Source organism: Mastigoproctus giganteus, chromosome 12, assembly GCF_048544385.1.
Source record: "Mastigoproctus giganteus isolate SK-2022 chromosome 12, ASM4854438v1, whole genome shotgun sequence".
NCBI lineage: Eukaryota > Metazoa > Arthropoda > Arachnida > Uropygi > Thelyphonidae > Mastigoproctus > Mastigoproctus giganteus.
This window is the reverse complement of record NC_143586.1, coordinates 153,329,362-153,342,672: the sequence shown is the minus strand read 5'-3', so window position 1 is coordinate 153,342,672 and position 13,311 is coordinate 153,329,362. Positions and strand designations below refer to the sequence as shown.

The 13,311-nt window shown below is 38.1% G+C and overlaps 1 protein-coding gene across 1 annotated transcript in view; it reads left to right on the top strand.

The window, feature by feature from the left end:
• The window catches only part of PolD1 (DNA polymerase delta 1, catalytic subunit), a 154,424-nt gene that overhangs the window by 109,922 nt on the left and 31,191 nt on the right, over positions 1 to 13,311 (top strand). Inside the window, exon 13 of the mRNA XM_090386737.1 lies at positions 12,116 to 12,288. Coding sequence (XP_090242863.1) covers positions 12,116 to 12,288 — 173 coding nt within the window. The remainder of the gene's footprint in view (positions 1 to 12,115; positions 12,289 to 13,311) is intronic.

Below are 13,311 nucleotides of genomic sequence, written 5' to 3'. Positions count from 1 at the left end.
AAATATTAAATTATGAATTATAAATTGCAGTATATAGTAAGGACAAAAGAAACTGGTATTTGGAAATTATTAATGGAATATAATGTATAAATTTGGCACCTTCAGTGCTCTTTTAAAGTCCACTCAGGCTGATTAGACTTTTAACCCCCCCCCCCCTCCCTCAGAAATATTCAGAAAATACTCTGGTCATTTGAGGTTCTTCTGTAGCATCTTCTAATGGTTTCCTCTTGAAAATATTTAAAAGTATGTTGCTGAGTTTACTTAACACTTGAAATATCTAAAAATATTCTTATCTTTTTTTTGTCTTTCTTCAGCCAGTCATAATCATAGCATTCTCTTACAGCAAGACAGCTGTATGAATAAAGTTTATTATAGTAAATTGTTCATCATGTAAAGTTTTTGAAGATTAAAAATTTTAGAGTTCGGTATATTCCGCTGCTTCTGAATCGTCAGATGCATTTCAGCTTTCCATCTTCTGTATGCATGGTGTCTTCTTGTTGGTTCATGTATTGGTGCTTGTTGTGGGAGCCTGCTGTGATTCCTCCTTTCCAGATATAAGCATCTGAAACTCTTCTATTTCGTTCAATGTATTGGTTACTTTTGGTCTTGTAAATCCCAGAAATGGAAGTGGAAGTCAGAATTTCATCTGTTATCACTTTTATCTAATATATTCTTTAAAAGATATGAGGAGGAAAGTCAAAGACAGTCTTTTTTATTATCTAGTTTTATCATCAGGATATACCCTGAATAACAAATATGATGAGATATGTATTGAATAAAATCTATAATAATTTAAAATAATAATAATAATTAAAAAAAAAAAATATATATATATATAACAATAAAAATAAATTAGAATAAGAATTAAAAAAAAAAAAAAAAAAATATATATATATATATATATATATATATATATATATATATATATACAGAGTGTCTCAAAAATATTGGTACAAACGTTTAGGGGAGGTAGGTAACATCTAAAGGAATGTGAATTGCTTAGGAACCCATAACCGGAAACGTCACGGGAAAGTAGTAGCAGAGGCACAAGAAGCAGAAATGACAAGACAGTAATTAGTGGCAAACATTTATTTGACGTAATATTAACAATGGAGTATGAGATGGATGCATTTCATGATGTTACAACAGATGCTCGAAGGTTCTACCATGAGACGCGATGCATGCATGACAGACGCAGCATGAATTGGCGGCCACGGTCGAACACACCTGGAGTTTCTTTGACAGTAGCAGCAGCGCAGACGAGTCTCGCCACGAGATCCATTTCCGTCTTCACAGGCGATTCATACACGATAGATTTGATCCCCCCACAGAAAGAAATCAAGGCTTGATAAATCAGGTGAGCATAGGGGCCAGGCAATGGGTCCACCATGGCCAATCCATCGACGCCCAAAACACCTGTTCAAATGGTCACGAACACACCTTCCATAATGGGCAGGCACCCCGTCATGTTGAAACCAAATGTTGCGTCTCACATTTGCTGGAACATCATCAAATAACCTGGTAGAACTTGTTCAAGAAAGATCCGATATTTAGCGGAGTTCATGCGGGATGGTAACAGGTAATGGGCCGACTAAACAGTCACCGACCACACATTTATTGCGAAGTGATGTTGTGCTGCATGGGGACCCACACTGTGTGGATTGTCGTGAGCCCACACATGAGAATTGTGCTGATTGAATTTAAGCCTTCCCGAGTGAAATAAGCCTCATTCATGACTAAAACATAGGCTGGAAAATTCAAGTCTTGAACACTTTCTTCAGGATGATCTTGGGGGAGCATTAACTAAACCCTTTGGAGACGAAAGGGGTGTAAGGAATCGTCGTGCCAGACACGCTGTACAATGCAATGAGACACTCCTAAGGCAGAGGCAACGGCACATGTGCTGGTAGTGGGATTATTCTGGACGGCATTCAACACACTTTCTTCCATGGCGGGGTTCGCGTCGAACGTGGTCTGCCAGCACTACTCCTGTTACCTCTAAATGACCCATAATCGCACAAATTTTGATGCACATGCGCAAACAAACAGTGGTCCGGTACATGTCTGTCTGGGAAGCGTTCTCCATAAATTCGTTGAGCGGCTCATCCATTGCCCTCTGCTAATCCGTACGCTAGGTGCATGTCTGCCAGCTCACAGTTCGCATATCGATGCATGCTCTTTGTGCGGCAACTTCTGTTTGAATGAGTAAACCAGAAATTTTCTCTCTCGCGAACTGATGAACAGTGCCGTCTACTGACTTACAGTGACATTTCCGGTTATGGGTTCCTATACCATTCACATTCCTTTAGATGTTACCTACCTACCCTAAACGTTTGTACCAATATTTTTGAGACGCAGTGTATAATGTCAGCAGCATGGCAAGACAGAAGAGCGAAAATAGTCAAAATTAAACATAACGATCAAACCAACAGGGAAGGAAAAGAAGGGTAACAAGAGTAAAAATATTACAGCAGAAACTCTCTAAAATAATTTAGCATTGGCATTAGTAGAGGCATTTGATGCAAGAAAGCAAGCTTGTGCAGCATCAGCCAAAAAAAAAAAAAAAAAAACCACTTCCACTTCACCCCTCTGTTCGTTCAAAATACCTGTCCAGCTGAGCCTTAAACTTATTTAGGCTATCAACCTCCACCACAAGGGATGGAAGTCTGTTCCACCAACCAACCACCCGCTGGCTAAAGGCAAATTTCCCCACGTCTATCCTACATCTGTCTTTCCTCAATTTGAATTTATGCCCTCTCAGGTGATTTTTCTGAGCTAGAGGAAGAATCCCATCAGCATTGAGCATGCTCAAACCATTCAGGGCTTTATACGCCTCTATCAGATCACCTCGCTGGTGCCTAGTCTCCAGACACTGTAATTTGCAAAACTTAAGCCTTTCTTCGTAAGAGCACCCCTTTGTTCCATTCACTAATCTTGTTGCCCTTCTCTGTACTCATTATAGCTGCTCTACATCCTTCTTGAAATGAGGCCTCCAGACCTGTATACAGTACTCTAGATGTGGCTTGACCATCGCCTTATACAATGGAATAATCACCTCCTTATCCCTGCTGGAAAAATTCCTGTATATCATTGACAATACTCCATGAGCTATTCTTGCAGCCCGTCTGCACTGCTCAGAGAACTTCATATCTGCCTGCACAACCACCCCCAAGTCCCTTTCATTCTCTACCACTGTCAGTGTAGTACCACAGAGTTGATACGTTGCTCTGGGGATGCTGTTTCCCATATGTAGTACTTTACATTTGTCAATGTTAAACTTCATTTGCCACCTCTCAGCCCATCTGCTCAACCTTTCCAGATCCTGTTGCAGCAGCATAGTGTCAGTACTGTCCTTGACAACCCTGCCAACCTTTGTATCGTCTGCAAACTTGGACATTAAGCTTGATATACCATCATCAATATCATTTATAAATACAGAAAACAATAATGGACCCAACACTGAGCCCTGAGGGACTCCACTAATAACATTAGTCCACGATGAGCAGTGTCCATTGATTACCACTCTCTGTCTTCTCCCCCTCAACCACCCCTTTATCCATAGCAGCAATTTGCCTCCAATGTCACACTGCTCCAATTTGTGTAGCAGTCTTCCATGTGCAACAGTATCAAAAGCCTTTCTAAGATCCAAGTATATAATATCAAAGTTATTCCCTGCATCCAGTTCTTTTGTGACTGCATCATAGTATCCAATCAAGTTGGTCAGGCAAGACTTCCCCTTAACAAAACCATGCTGTGTCTGAGCTATAACTGAAGTCTTGTCTAAATGATCCTGCAGTGCTTCTTTAACCAGTGCCTCCATTAATTTTCCTGGAACAGAAGTTAAGCTCACAGGTCTATAATTACTTGTGTCAGCCTTTGATCCTCCTTTGTGAATTGGAGTCACATTTGCACATTTCCAGTCTATGGGTACCTCCTCTGAGTCCAAGGAAGCTCTCATAATTATCGCTAAGGGTTTGCTTACTTCCTTTGCTGCCTCCTTTAATATAACTGGATAGATCCCATCCACCCCGGGTGCCTTTCTTGTGTTTATCTTCAACAGTTTCTCCTCCACTTTACTCCCAGTTATTTCAAGATTCTGTAGCTTACTGCTAGAGTTGAATACACCTCTGGCATTCCCCTCGCTGAATAACTCCTCATGTGTGAATGTCGATGCAAAATATTCATTTAGTTTGTTAGCTACCTGAGCAGGATCATCAACACTTGACCCATCAATATCAAGTGGACCAATCTGATTCATCCCCTTCCTTCTAGAGTTTACATAAGTAAAGAACTCTTTGCTGTTTTTCTTTGCATCCCTTGCCAAGGATTTCTCGTAATCCGCCTTCGCCTGCCTAACCTCCTTTGTAACTTGGTTGCATATCAACTTGTATCTATCATAGGCTTCTGTGTCATGTGTTAATTTGTATGTATCCCATGCATTTTTCTTCTCTGCCATATGCCTCATTAGTTCATCTGACATCCATTTTGGCCTAAACCTTGAACAATATTTCTTAGTTGGTATGTAAAGCCTAGTAGCTTCCAAGATAAGTTCTTTGAATGCTTCCCATTTTGAATTTGCTGTTGGTAACATCATCAGTTGGTCCCACTGTATAGAATTTAAATACTGTCTCAGTCCATTGTAGTCGCCTTTACGGAAGCAATAGCACTTCCATTTACCCCTAATGGTAGTTACCTCTTTGAGTAAATCCCACTTCAGCACACTGTGATCACTGCCACCTAGTGGTTCATTTATCTGCAGATTTTAATGCATGAAGAATCACTGCTGATAATCAAATCAAGAGTATTACTCCCTCTAGTTGCCTCCCGAACATGCTCATGTAGAAAACAATCATCCAATAAATCCACAAAAGCCCTGCTAGTGTGTGAGTAACCAGCCCCCAAATTCCAGTCAATATCTGGGAAATTAAAATCTCCCATTATAAGACACTCTGATTTACTGGCCCACTCTATTTCCCTGTACAGTTCCTTATACTCATCAGAGTCATTAGGCCTATAGCACACTCCTACTCTCAATTTTGATCTCCCAATGATTATGTCACACCAAACTGACTCCACACTGCACTGTCCAGCGATGTCGACTGGCTTCACTTCCTTGGTTTTTATGTGTTTTTTAACTAATAGCATAACCCCTCCCCCCTTCCTATCCTGTCTATCCTTTCTATAGACGTGTACTCCCCAAATTGCAGTTCTGCATCCTTTATATCTGTGTGACACCACGTCTCTGATATCCCAACAATATCTGCCTTCGATGTTTTGAGCAATACCTCAAATTCATCAAATTTATTTACTAAACTCCTAGCATTGGTGTACACGCAAGTATACCTGCACCTGTTTCTATCCTTAGCTACCCTAACACAACCCATGTGTTTACTTGTACCGCAATGGCTCCCAGCAGTCTCTGAAATACCATGCATCTTGTTTTTCAGGCTTCTTCTCATTCTAATAGAAGCAGTGCAAGAATCTTTTTCACCTCTGCCAGTGGCTACTGTCAATCTATTGGTCTTTGTCTCCCCCCAAGCTAGCAGTTTTCCGACCCACCTAACACTGCTTCGATAGCATCAGCAAATATTCTTACACCCTTTCTATTTAAGTGTATCCCATCCCTGTAGAAGCAATCTCTCCTGTTAACAAGTACAGTCTAGGCTGAAAAAAATTCTACCCCTTGAGCCTTGCACAATCTTTCCAGGGCCGAATTGATTGACAAGGCTCTCATCATATACTCCCTCCTATCATGTCTGGGCAGAATTGCAGACACTTTCAAATTCAACCCTAATTCTCGGCTTTTGTTCAACAGTGACCTGTACTTGTTAAGTAATTCTGCCGGTCTCCTACTCTTAATATTATTAGTGCCAACGTGTACAACTATATCACCTTTTGTGCCCTTAAAAGATGATATTCGCTCTACAACGTCATCAACCTTTGCCCCTGGCAGACATACCCTGGTCCTGTTCCACCTATCTTTTTTACAAAGCATGTTCCCCGTTTCCCTGACAATAGAGTCACCAACAACTACTAGTTCCTTCGGGACCAGCGCATTCTGCCTTAGGGTTGTCTCTGTGTCACGCGATGCTCAAGTGCAAGCTCTGGCGTTGATGTGGGCAGCTGAGAGCTTGATGGGCCTCTCAATTTAGTTTCTTCGAGGGCATCCACCCTGTCCTTCAAGCTCTCATATAGGCCCACAAGAACGCCGAGTTGTTGCCTGATATCGATACACTCCTTGCATCGCGCACACACAAAGACATCCCCCTTGGCAGTATCATGTCCCATACCCGATTGCTCTGCAAACATCAAGCAAACAGTGCATTTTATAAGGCTGTGAGTCAGAGGACAACTCCCCCCCTCAGTTCTGCTCTGAGCCACAGCACTTCCATTAGCTTGAGCCTTTTGCTTTGCTGCTCTGGTCTGAGTCACGATTCTATTAATTTATTATGTTATGTTATTAATTATATTACGTTTGTAATCTAAGTCGTTATATGTATTTATTTAAACATACAATTTAACTGCTAACGAAGTTCAACTAACGCTATCTAGTACGGTATATAACCTACGGTATATCTAGTACGGTATCACAATGGCGGGAAAGTTACTAACGGTAGCGGTAGTTACGAACGGTAGTTACGAACACGTGGAAACCCTTACCGATACTTTTACAAGGCCGAGTAAAGAATAAATACACCAAATTAATCAAAAAATCACAAAATAATGTTATACTACTAAATTTAAATCAAAAGTTTTAGAAACACAATAATTTCAAATCAATAAATAAGAAAAATCCACTTAGCGGCTTTGAACACGACCGTCACTAGTAGCCTCGTCAGCAGACGAGGAATCGAGGAAATTTTTATCTTTACATTTAGAACATCTAAATGTAAAGATAAAAAAATAATCCATTAAATTTCGAATTCCAATTAAATAGAAATTTAATGGTGTCCCCTCTGATGGGCACCAGGTCCGAATTTATGTGAAATATCACCAACAGAGATGTAAACCACTACAATAAAAAAAAACAAAAATAAACCAAAAATAGACTGACCATTAAGATCCATCTCAACAGATATACGTCTGTTGAGATGGGGCAGACATCTCAATAGTTCATTATTCGTCTATATAATCTGGTTAAGATTACTTTTTGTCAGTAGTGTGGCTTTGCATTGGAGTGCTCATATCTGTTCTATTTTTAATTTTGCTGCATCAGGACCACCGCTGTTCAAGTCCTCTGCATTGGCAGTTCAATCTGGGGATCGGGTGGCGGACTGATCTTTCGATTGACTCGCCTTTGCAGCAATTTGTCTAGCGATCAAAATGCAGCAATTCCCTTACCATTATTGGCCTTGTGGTCCTCTGTCGAGATGGGGCGTAGTGGTCAGTCTATTTCTGTTTATATTTATTTTATTTTATTGTAGTGGTTTACTCTGTTGGTGATATTTCACATAAATTTGGACCCGGTGCCCATCAGAGGGGGTGCCGTTAAATTTCTATTTAATTGGCATTCAAAATTCAATGGATAATTATTTTATTTTCTTTACATTTAGATGTTCTAAATTATTTTAGAGAGTTTCTGCTGCAATATTTTTACTTTTGTTACCCTTCTTTTCCCTCCCTTTTGGTTTGATCGTTATGTTTAAATTTGACTATTTTCGCTCTTCTGTCTTGCTATGCTGCTAGCATTATATATATATATATATATATATATATATATTTTTTTTTTTTTTTTTTAAATTCTTATTCTAATTTATTTTGATTGTTATATTTCAAGCATCATGTAGAGGAATATGCTCTTTGCTGCCTCTGATGTTTGCTTCCCCTTTTTATTTTATTTTATTTATGAAAGATTCAGTTTCCAACTATTTCAAATGTTATTCAAATATATATATATATATATATTAGTTAATTTTATTTAATGGTATCTATCTGTAGGGAATTAGGTCTGCTACTAGTAGCAGACCGATGACCAAGTGAGAGAATGTTATTTACAATTTTCATTGTCTATTATTATTTTTTATTGTTAATTTCATTGTTCATCATCATTTTTATTTTTATTTCCATTTTCATTAATATAATTTTATATAAACCTTCCAGACTAAAGCTAATTTACTTTTAATAACTTGTTAATTTGGTCCTTATACACTTAATTCCCTATAGATAGACACCATTACATAAAATTGACTAATATAATTTCATGCACGTATAATGCCTAATTGCCCTATGTGCAATAGCATTAACGTTGCACAACTGACAGGTACCTAATACGGTAAACTTTACCAAATATAATTTTTATAGTCTTCAGTAAGAACATGATACACACACACACTGTGCTGCCACTTTAATAGGTACACCCCTACTGTGCACACAAATGGTCTGTCCCACAGCGTTGTAAGTCACATGACCATAGTTGTGGATATAAATGCAGCAGAACATCCATTCTAGTATCAGTTAAGTGTACAAACCGTAGAAAGAATGGGGGAAAGGAGTGATCTAACAGACTTCGAATGTGGCATGGTAGTAGGTGCAAGACGTGCTGAACAAAGCATCTCTGAAAGAGCAGTTCTCCTGAACTTTTTATGCACCCACCACGGTTTCAAGGGTGTATCGAGAATGGTGCAATGAACAGAAAACATCCTCTCAACTGCACTGAAAATTGCTTGTTGATGAGAGAGGTCAGAGAAGGAAGGGTAGAATTGTGCAAGCAAACAGATGGACCACAATGTCGCACATCACGTCAGAATACAACCTTGGTGCACAGAACAAAATATCGCAATGGACCACTAGTCGCACTTTGTTGCGAATGGGTTACAACAGCCGACAGCCACATCGCTTACCTTTGTTATCAATAAAGAACAAGAGAGCATGCCTCCTGTGGACACAGCAATGCCAGCACTGGACTATCGAGGATTGGAAAACAGTTGCTTGGTCTGATGAGTTGAAGTTCCTGGTGCATCATGTTGATTGATAGAAGGCTCAGAATTTGGAGAAAACAGCATGAATCCATGGACCCGTTATGTCTGATGACTACTGTGCAAGGTGGTGGGGCAGTGTTATGATGTGGGGAATGTTTTCTTGGCACACGTTGGGTCCATTGATACCCATAGAGTTACGTATGAATGCCGCATCGTACCTAAACATCGTTGCTGACCAAGTGCATCCGTTCATGTTAAGAGTTTATCCTCAGTTAGATGCTTACTTCCAGCAGGTTAATGTGCCGGTGCACAAAGCTCGAATCACTATGGAATGGTTCCAGGAACATGACAGTGACTTTTCTTGGCTGCAGTGGCCCGCTCAATCCGCTGATCTCAATCCTATTGAACATCTTTCGAATGAACTGGAAAGGGCTGTTCGCTGCAGGCCCACTGCAGGCTGTCGAATCTCAAGGAACTGTGTGACACACTCATGTCTGCATGGTACTCCATTCCTGCACAACGTTTTCAGCATCTTGTTCAATCCATGCCTAGACAAATTCAGGCTGTTTTGAAGACTAAAGGAGACTCAACATGCTACTAGGTAGGTGTATCTAATAAAGTGGCAGCACAGTGTATATACAGTCAATTCCAGTTATTTGAGATACATCGGGACTAGTGCATTTTGGCCCGATTAAACGGCTCCCCCAATTATCTGAAGTTTCATGTAAAAAGTTAAAAATACAATGGATCCCCACTTTACAATTGGTTCACTGTACAATCAAATCACGTTACGATGGACTCACCACAGTAAAGTACTATTTGCTATATGATGTGTAGTAAACGCCGGTCATTGTGATCACATTTGTGATTGAATTTTAATTCTATTAAACATCGATTCTAATTAGCAAAAATAGGAGGAATATTAGCCACAGGCTATAAAAGTAAACATATATATATAGCACAGATGTACCCTTTATTACCTTACCAATTACGTGAATATCAGAAGGATATACGTGATAATCAGAATAACTAATACATACTGTAATATGTACATATTAACTAGTTGAGATTTCTGTTCACTGACATTTGTGGGTGGGAGATAAAATTTAAAACAGTAAAAAGATAAGCAATCAGTAACAAAGAACACGGCACACACAAATTGCAAGTAACACGATACGCGCAAGTGAGAATGGAGTAACAAGTTACGAAGCTCTAAAAATAGGAATGAAGAGAAGATTATGAAAATTAATTTTTTTTATATGATTGAAGATTCCTTGGAAGTGTAAACAGATTTCACCATAATAACCCAGAATTCCAGATGTCGGTATTATCGCAAATTCAATAAGATCGAGTTTACTATCTGTTTATGATAGATTGCACTAGCAGAAAAGCCCAATAAACAGGTGCTGCTAATTGTTTTTATCGTTTTTTGGTTGTGACCTCCAGAAATCCGACCGAATCACGTAGTATGGTCGGAGACAATCCTAGGGTAATATCCAGTGCTGCAGTCTCCTGCCCCGATTAAACTGCATGTTGTCCCAATTAAGCAAAATAAACCCTGGCTATTTTCTTGATTGGGTTCTGTTTTTTAAGATTTGTCCGAAATAAACGGCTGCCCTGATTAACTGGTGGCCCAAATAACCGGAATCCACTGTATACAGTCTGTCCTCGTATAGCACGATAGTTGCGTTCCTAAAAACCCTTGTGCAATGCAAAATCGTGCAATATAAACAACAGGCCCTATGGGAAAAGTGGGGTTAGGTGCCGACCACCCAAGATTGAACACACATTTGGAACCAAAACATTACCAAACACAATAAATAATCGGGTAATTTTAATCGTTATAAAATACTTACGTATTTTATAACGATTAAAATACGTAATAAAAATAATATTATATTATAATAAAGTATTTTTAGTATTTTTTTTAATACTAAAAAAGTATTTTATACGAATAAAATACGTATTTTATTCGTAAAAAAATTTATTATATTAAATAAAATAGTCGTAATAAAATACTTACGTATTTTATAATACGTAATACATAAGTCGTAATAAAATATTGCTAATGCTTTTGCTTCTATCGTAAGCAAACTTGCTTTTTGTTTGATTTTCTATCCAAACAGATGACAGCCGTTCCATCTCTTCCAATTCTTTGTGTCTTAATCTAATGGATTTTAATTACACTGAGTTGTTCCTGCTATGAAAGTTGTTTTTATTTTCTCTGCATTCTTTGTAATTCTCGGCGTTGCCTCATTTAGGTTTGTAGCACGTGCAATATCACACGGTCTTTCATTTCGCTCAAAGCGTTTCACAATTTCATATTTTTTCTCTTTCGACAGAGGCGGACTGGTCATAAGCCTTACCGGAGAAACCCCGGTGGGCCGGTGTGATTTTGGCCATAAACCGTAGTATGAGGCCACTATAAATTTTCCCGGGTAAGAATTTTTGATCCAGTCCGCCTCTGTTTATCCATATTGCTTTTTTTTTCTCACTCTGAATCTGCAGTGTCTTCGCCAGGACGCTTCCTTTTCACACCTTTTAGTATTTTACTCATTTTTAGGGAATAAAGCACAATTACAAAACGAGGAGGCACGCTTGATACACAAACAAAGCTGCGCGCGTGTAGCAACTGAATAAACAACACTGTAAAGCCCGAGATACATTATTAACACCTCACATTTTACTAAAGCACATTTCTAGGGGTTACTACCATAAAACAATAAAAACATTTTCCAGTTGCGTTTCTGCTAGTGGAATCTGTTATAAACTGGTCGTAAACTCGATCTAATTGCATTTGCGATTATACCGATAGCTGGAATTGTGTTGGTTTTTACGTTATTATGGTGAAATGTGTTTCCCCTTCACTGATATAAAACACATAAATACATTTTCAGAATCTCCTTCATTCCTATCGTGTTGCATTCAGTTGGGGTGATTCCGCGTTCGACTGCCATTTCTTGTAAACACAAAGGCGAATCGTGTATAAGCGAATTCGATTCGTGTTATATAAGATAACGTTCCCCTATTTATAAATCGTGTATGATCGAATTCGTGTAATGCAAACACGTGTTATACGAGGACCGACTGTATATATATATATATTATTCACAGTATTTTCCCATTGTTTTACGATGGATTATATACCCGTTTGTTAAAAATTGGCTTATGTTTTATTAAATATATTTTTTTTTCAGGTGTATTTTCCTTATTTATTAATCAACAAAAAGCGTTATGCAGGCCTTTATTTTACAAATCCAAATGCTCATGACAAAATGGATTGCAAAGGAATAGAAACAGTGAGAAGAGATAATTGTCCACTTGTAGCAAATCTTATCAATATGTGTTTACAGAAAATACTTATAGACAGGTAACTCTTTTTGTTAAATAACAGATTAAATAATCTGAGAAATTTTGATCGACTGTAATCATTTATAATTCTTCTTTTGAGGGTATTTGTTAAGACAATTTTAAATTATGTTAGCATTATTTGTGTGAATGTGTGTATGCATATATTATAACAAATACTAAAGTATGGAGCTTAAAGTTAAGAAATTTTTTTTTTCCCTTGGAAGAAGGGCAATTTTTCGTTATGCCATTGCCTGTGTTATGAAATTTTAAGTTAGCTTGAATTTTTATTTATTTTTGAAGATGGGCTTCCAATACAGGAATGGTCCATAGGGTTTAAACTTCTTCTATTGATACTCTTAATTGAATCTTATTGTTAGATCCTAAATGTCGTATAAATATATTCTGTCATTGCATGATAAATTTTGGATCATGATGGTCTTGTATTTGTGGAAATGACCATATTTAGCACTATAATTTTCATCAGACAGCAGAGGTTCTAGTTATGTGGTTAAAATACAATCTGCAAATATCATATTTACTAATTTAGTGAACACAACTAAAAATTTTGTTTCCTAATTTTAGTAATTTCTCAGCAGTGATTATTCATGCATTAAGAATTTGCAGATAAAGGAACCACTAGGTGACAGTGATCACAATGTACTGATGTGGGATTTACTTAAAGATGTAACTACTATCAAGGGTAAAGGGAAGGGTTTTTGTTTTCCTAAAGGTGACTACAGTGAGATCGACTGATGATATTACCAACAGTAAATTCTAAAGGTTAAGACAATTTTAAATTATGTTAGCATTATTTGTGTGAATGGGCCTTCAGGGACTTAATCTTAGAAGCTACTAGGCTTTTCATACCAACTAAGAAATACTGTTCAAGGTTTTAGGCCTAAATGGATATCGGATGAATTAATGAGGCTCGTGGCAGAGAAGAAAAATGCATGGGATGCATATAGATTATCAGGCGACACAGAAGCCTATGGCAGATATAAGCTAGTCTGTAATCAAGTCACAAAGGAGGTTAGGCAGGCGA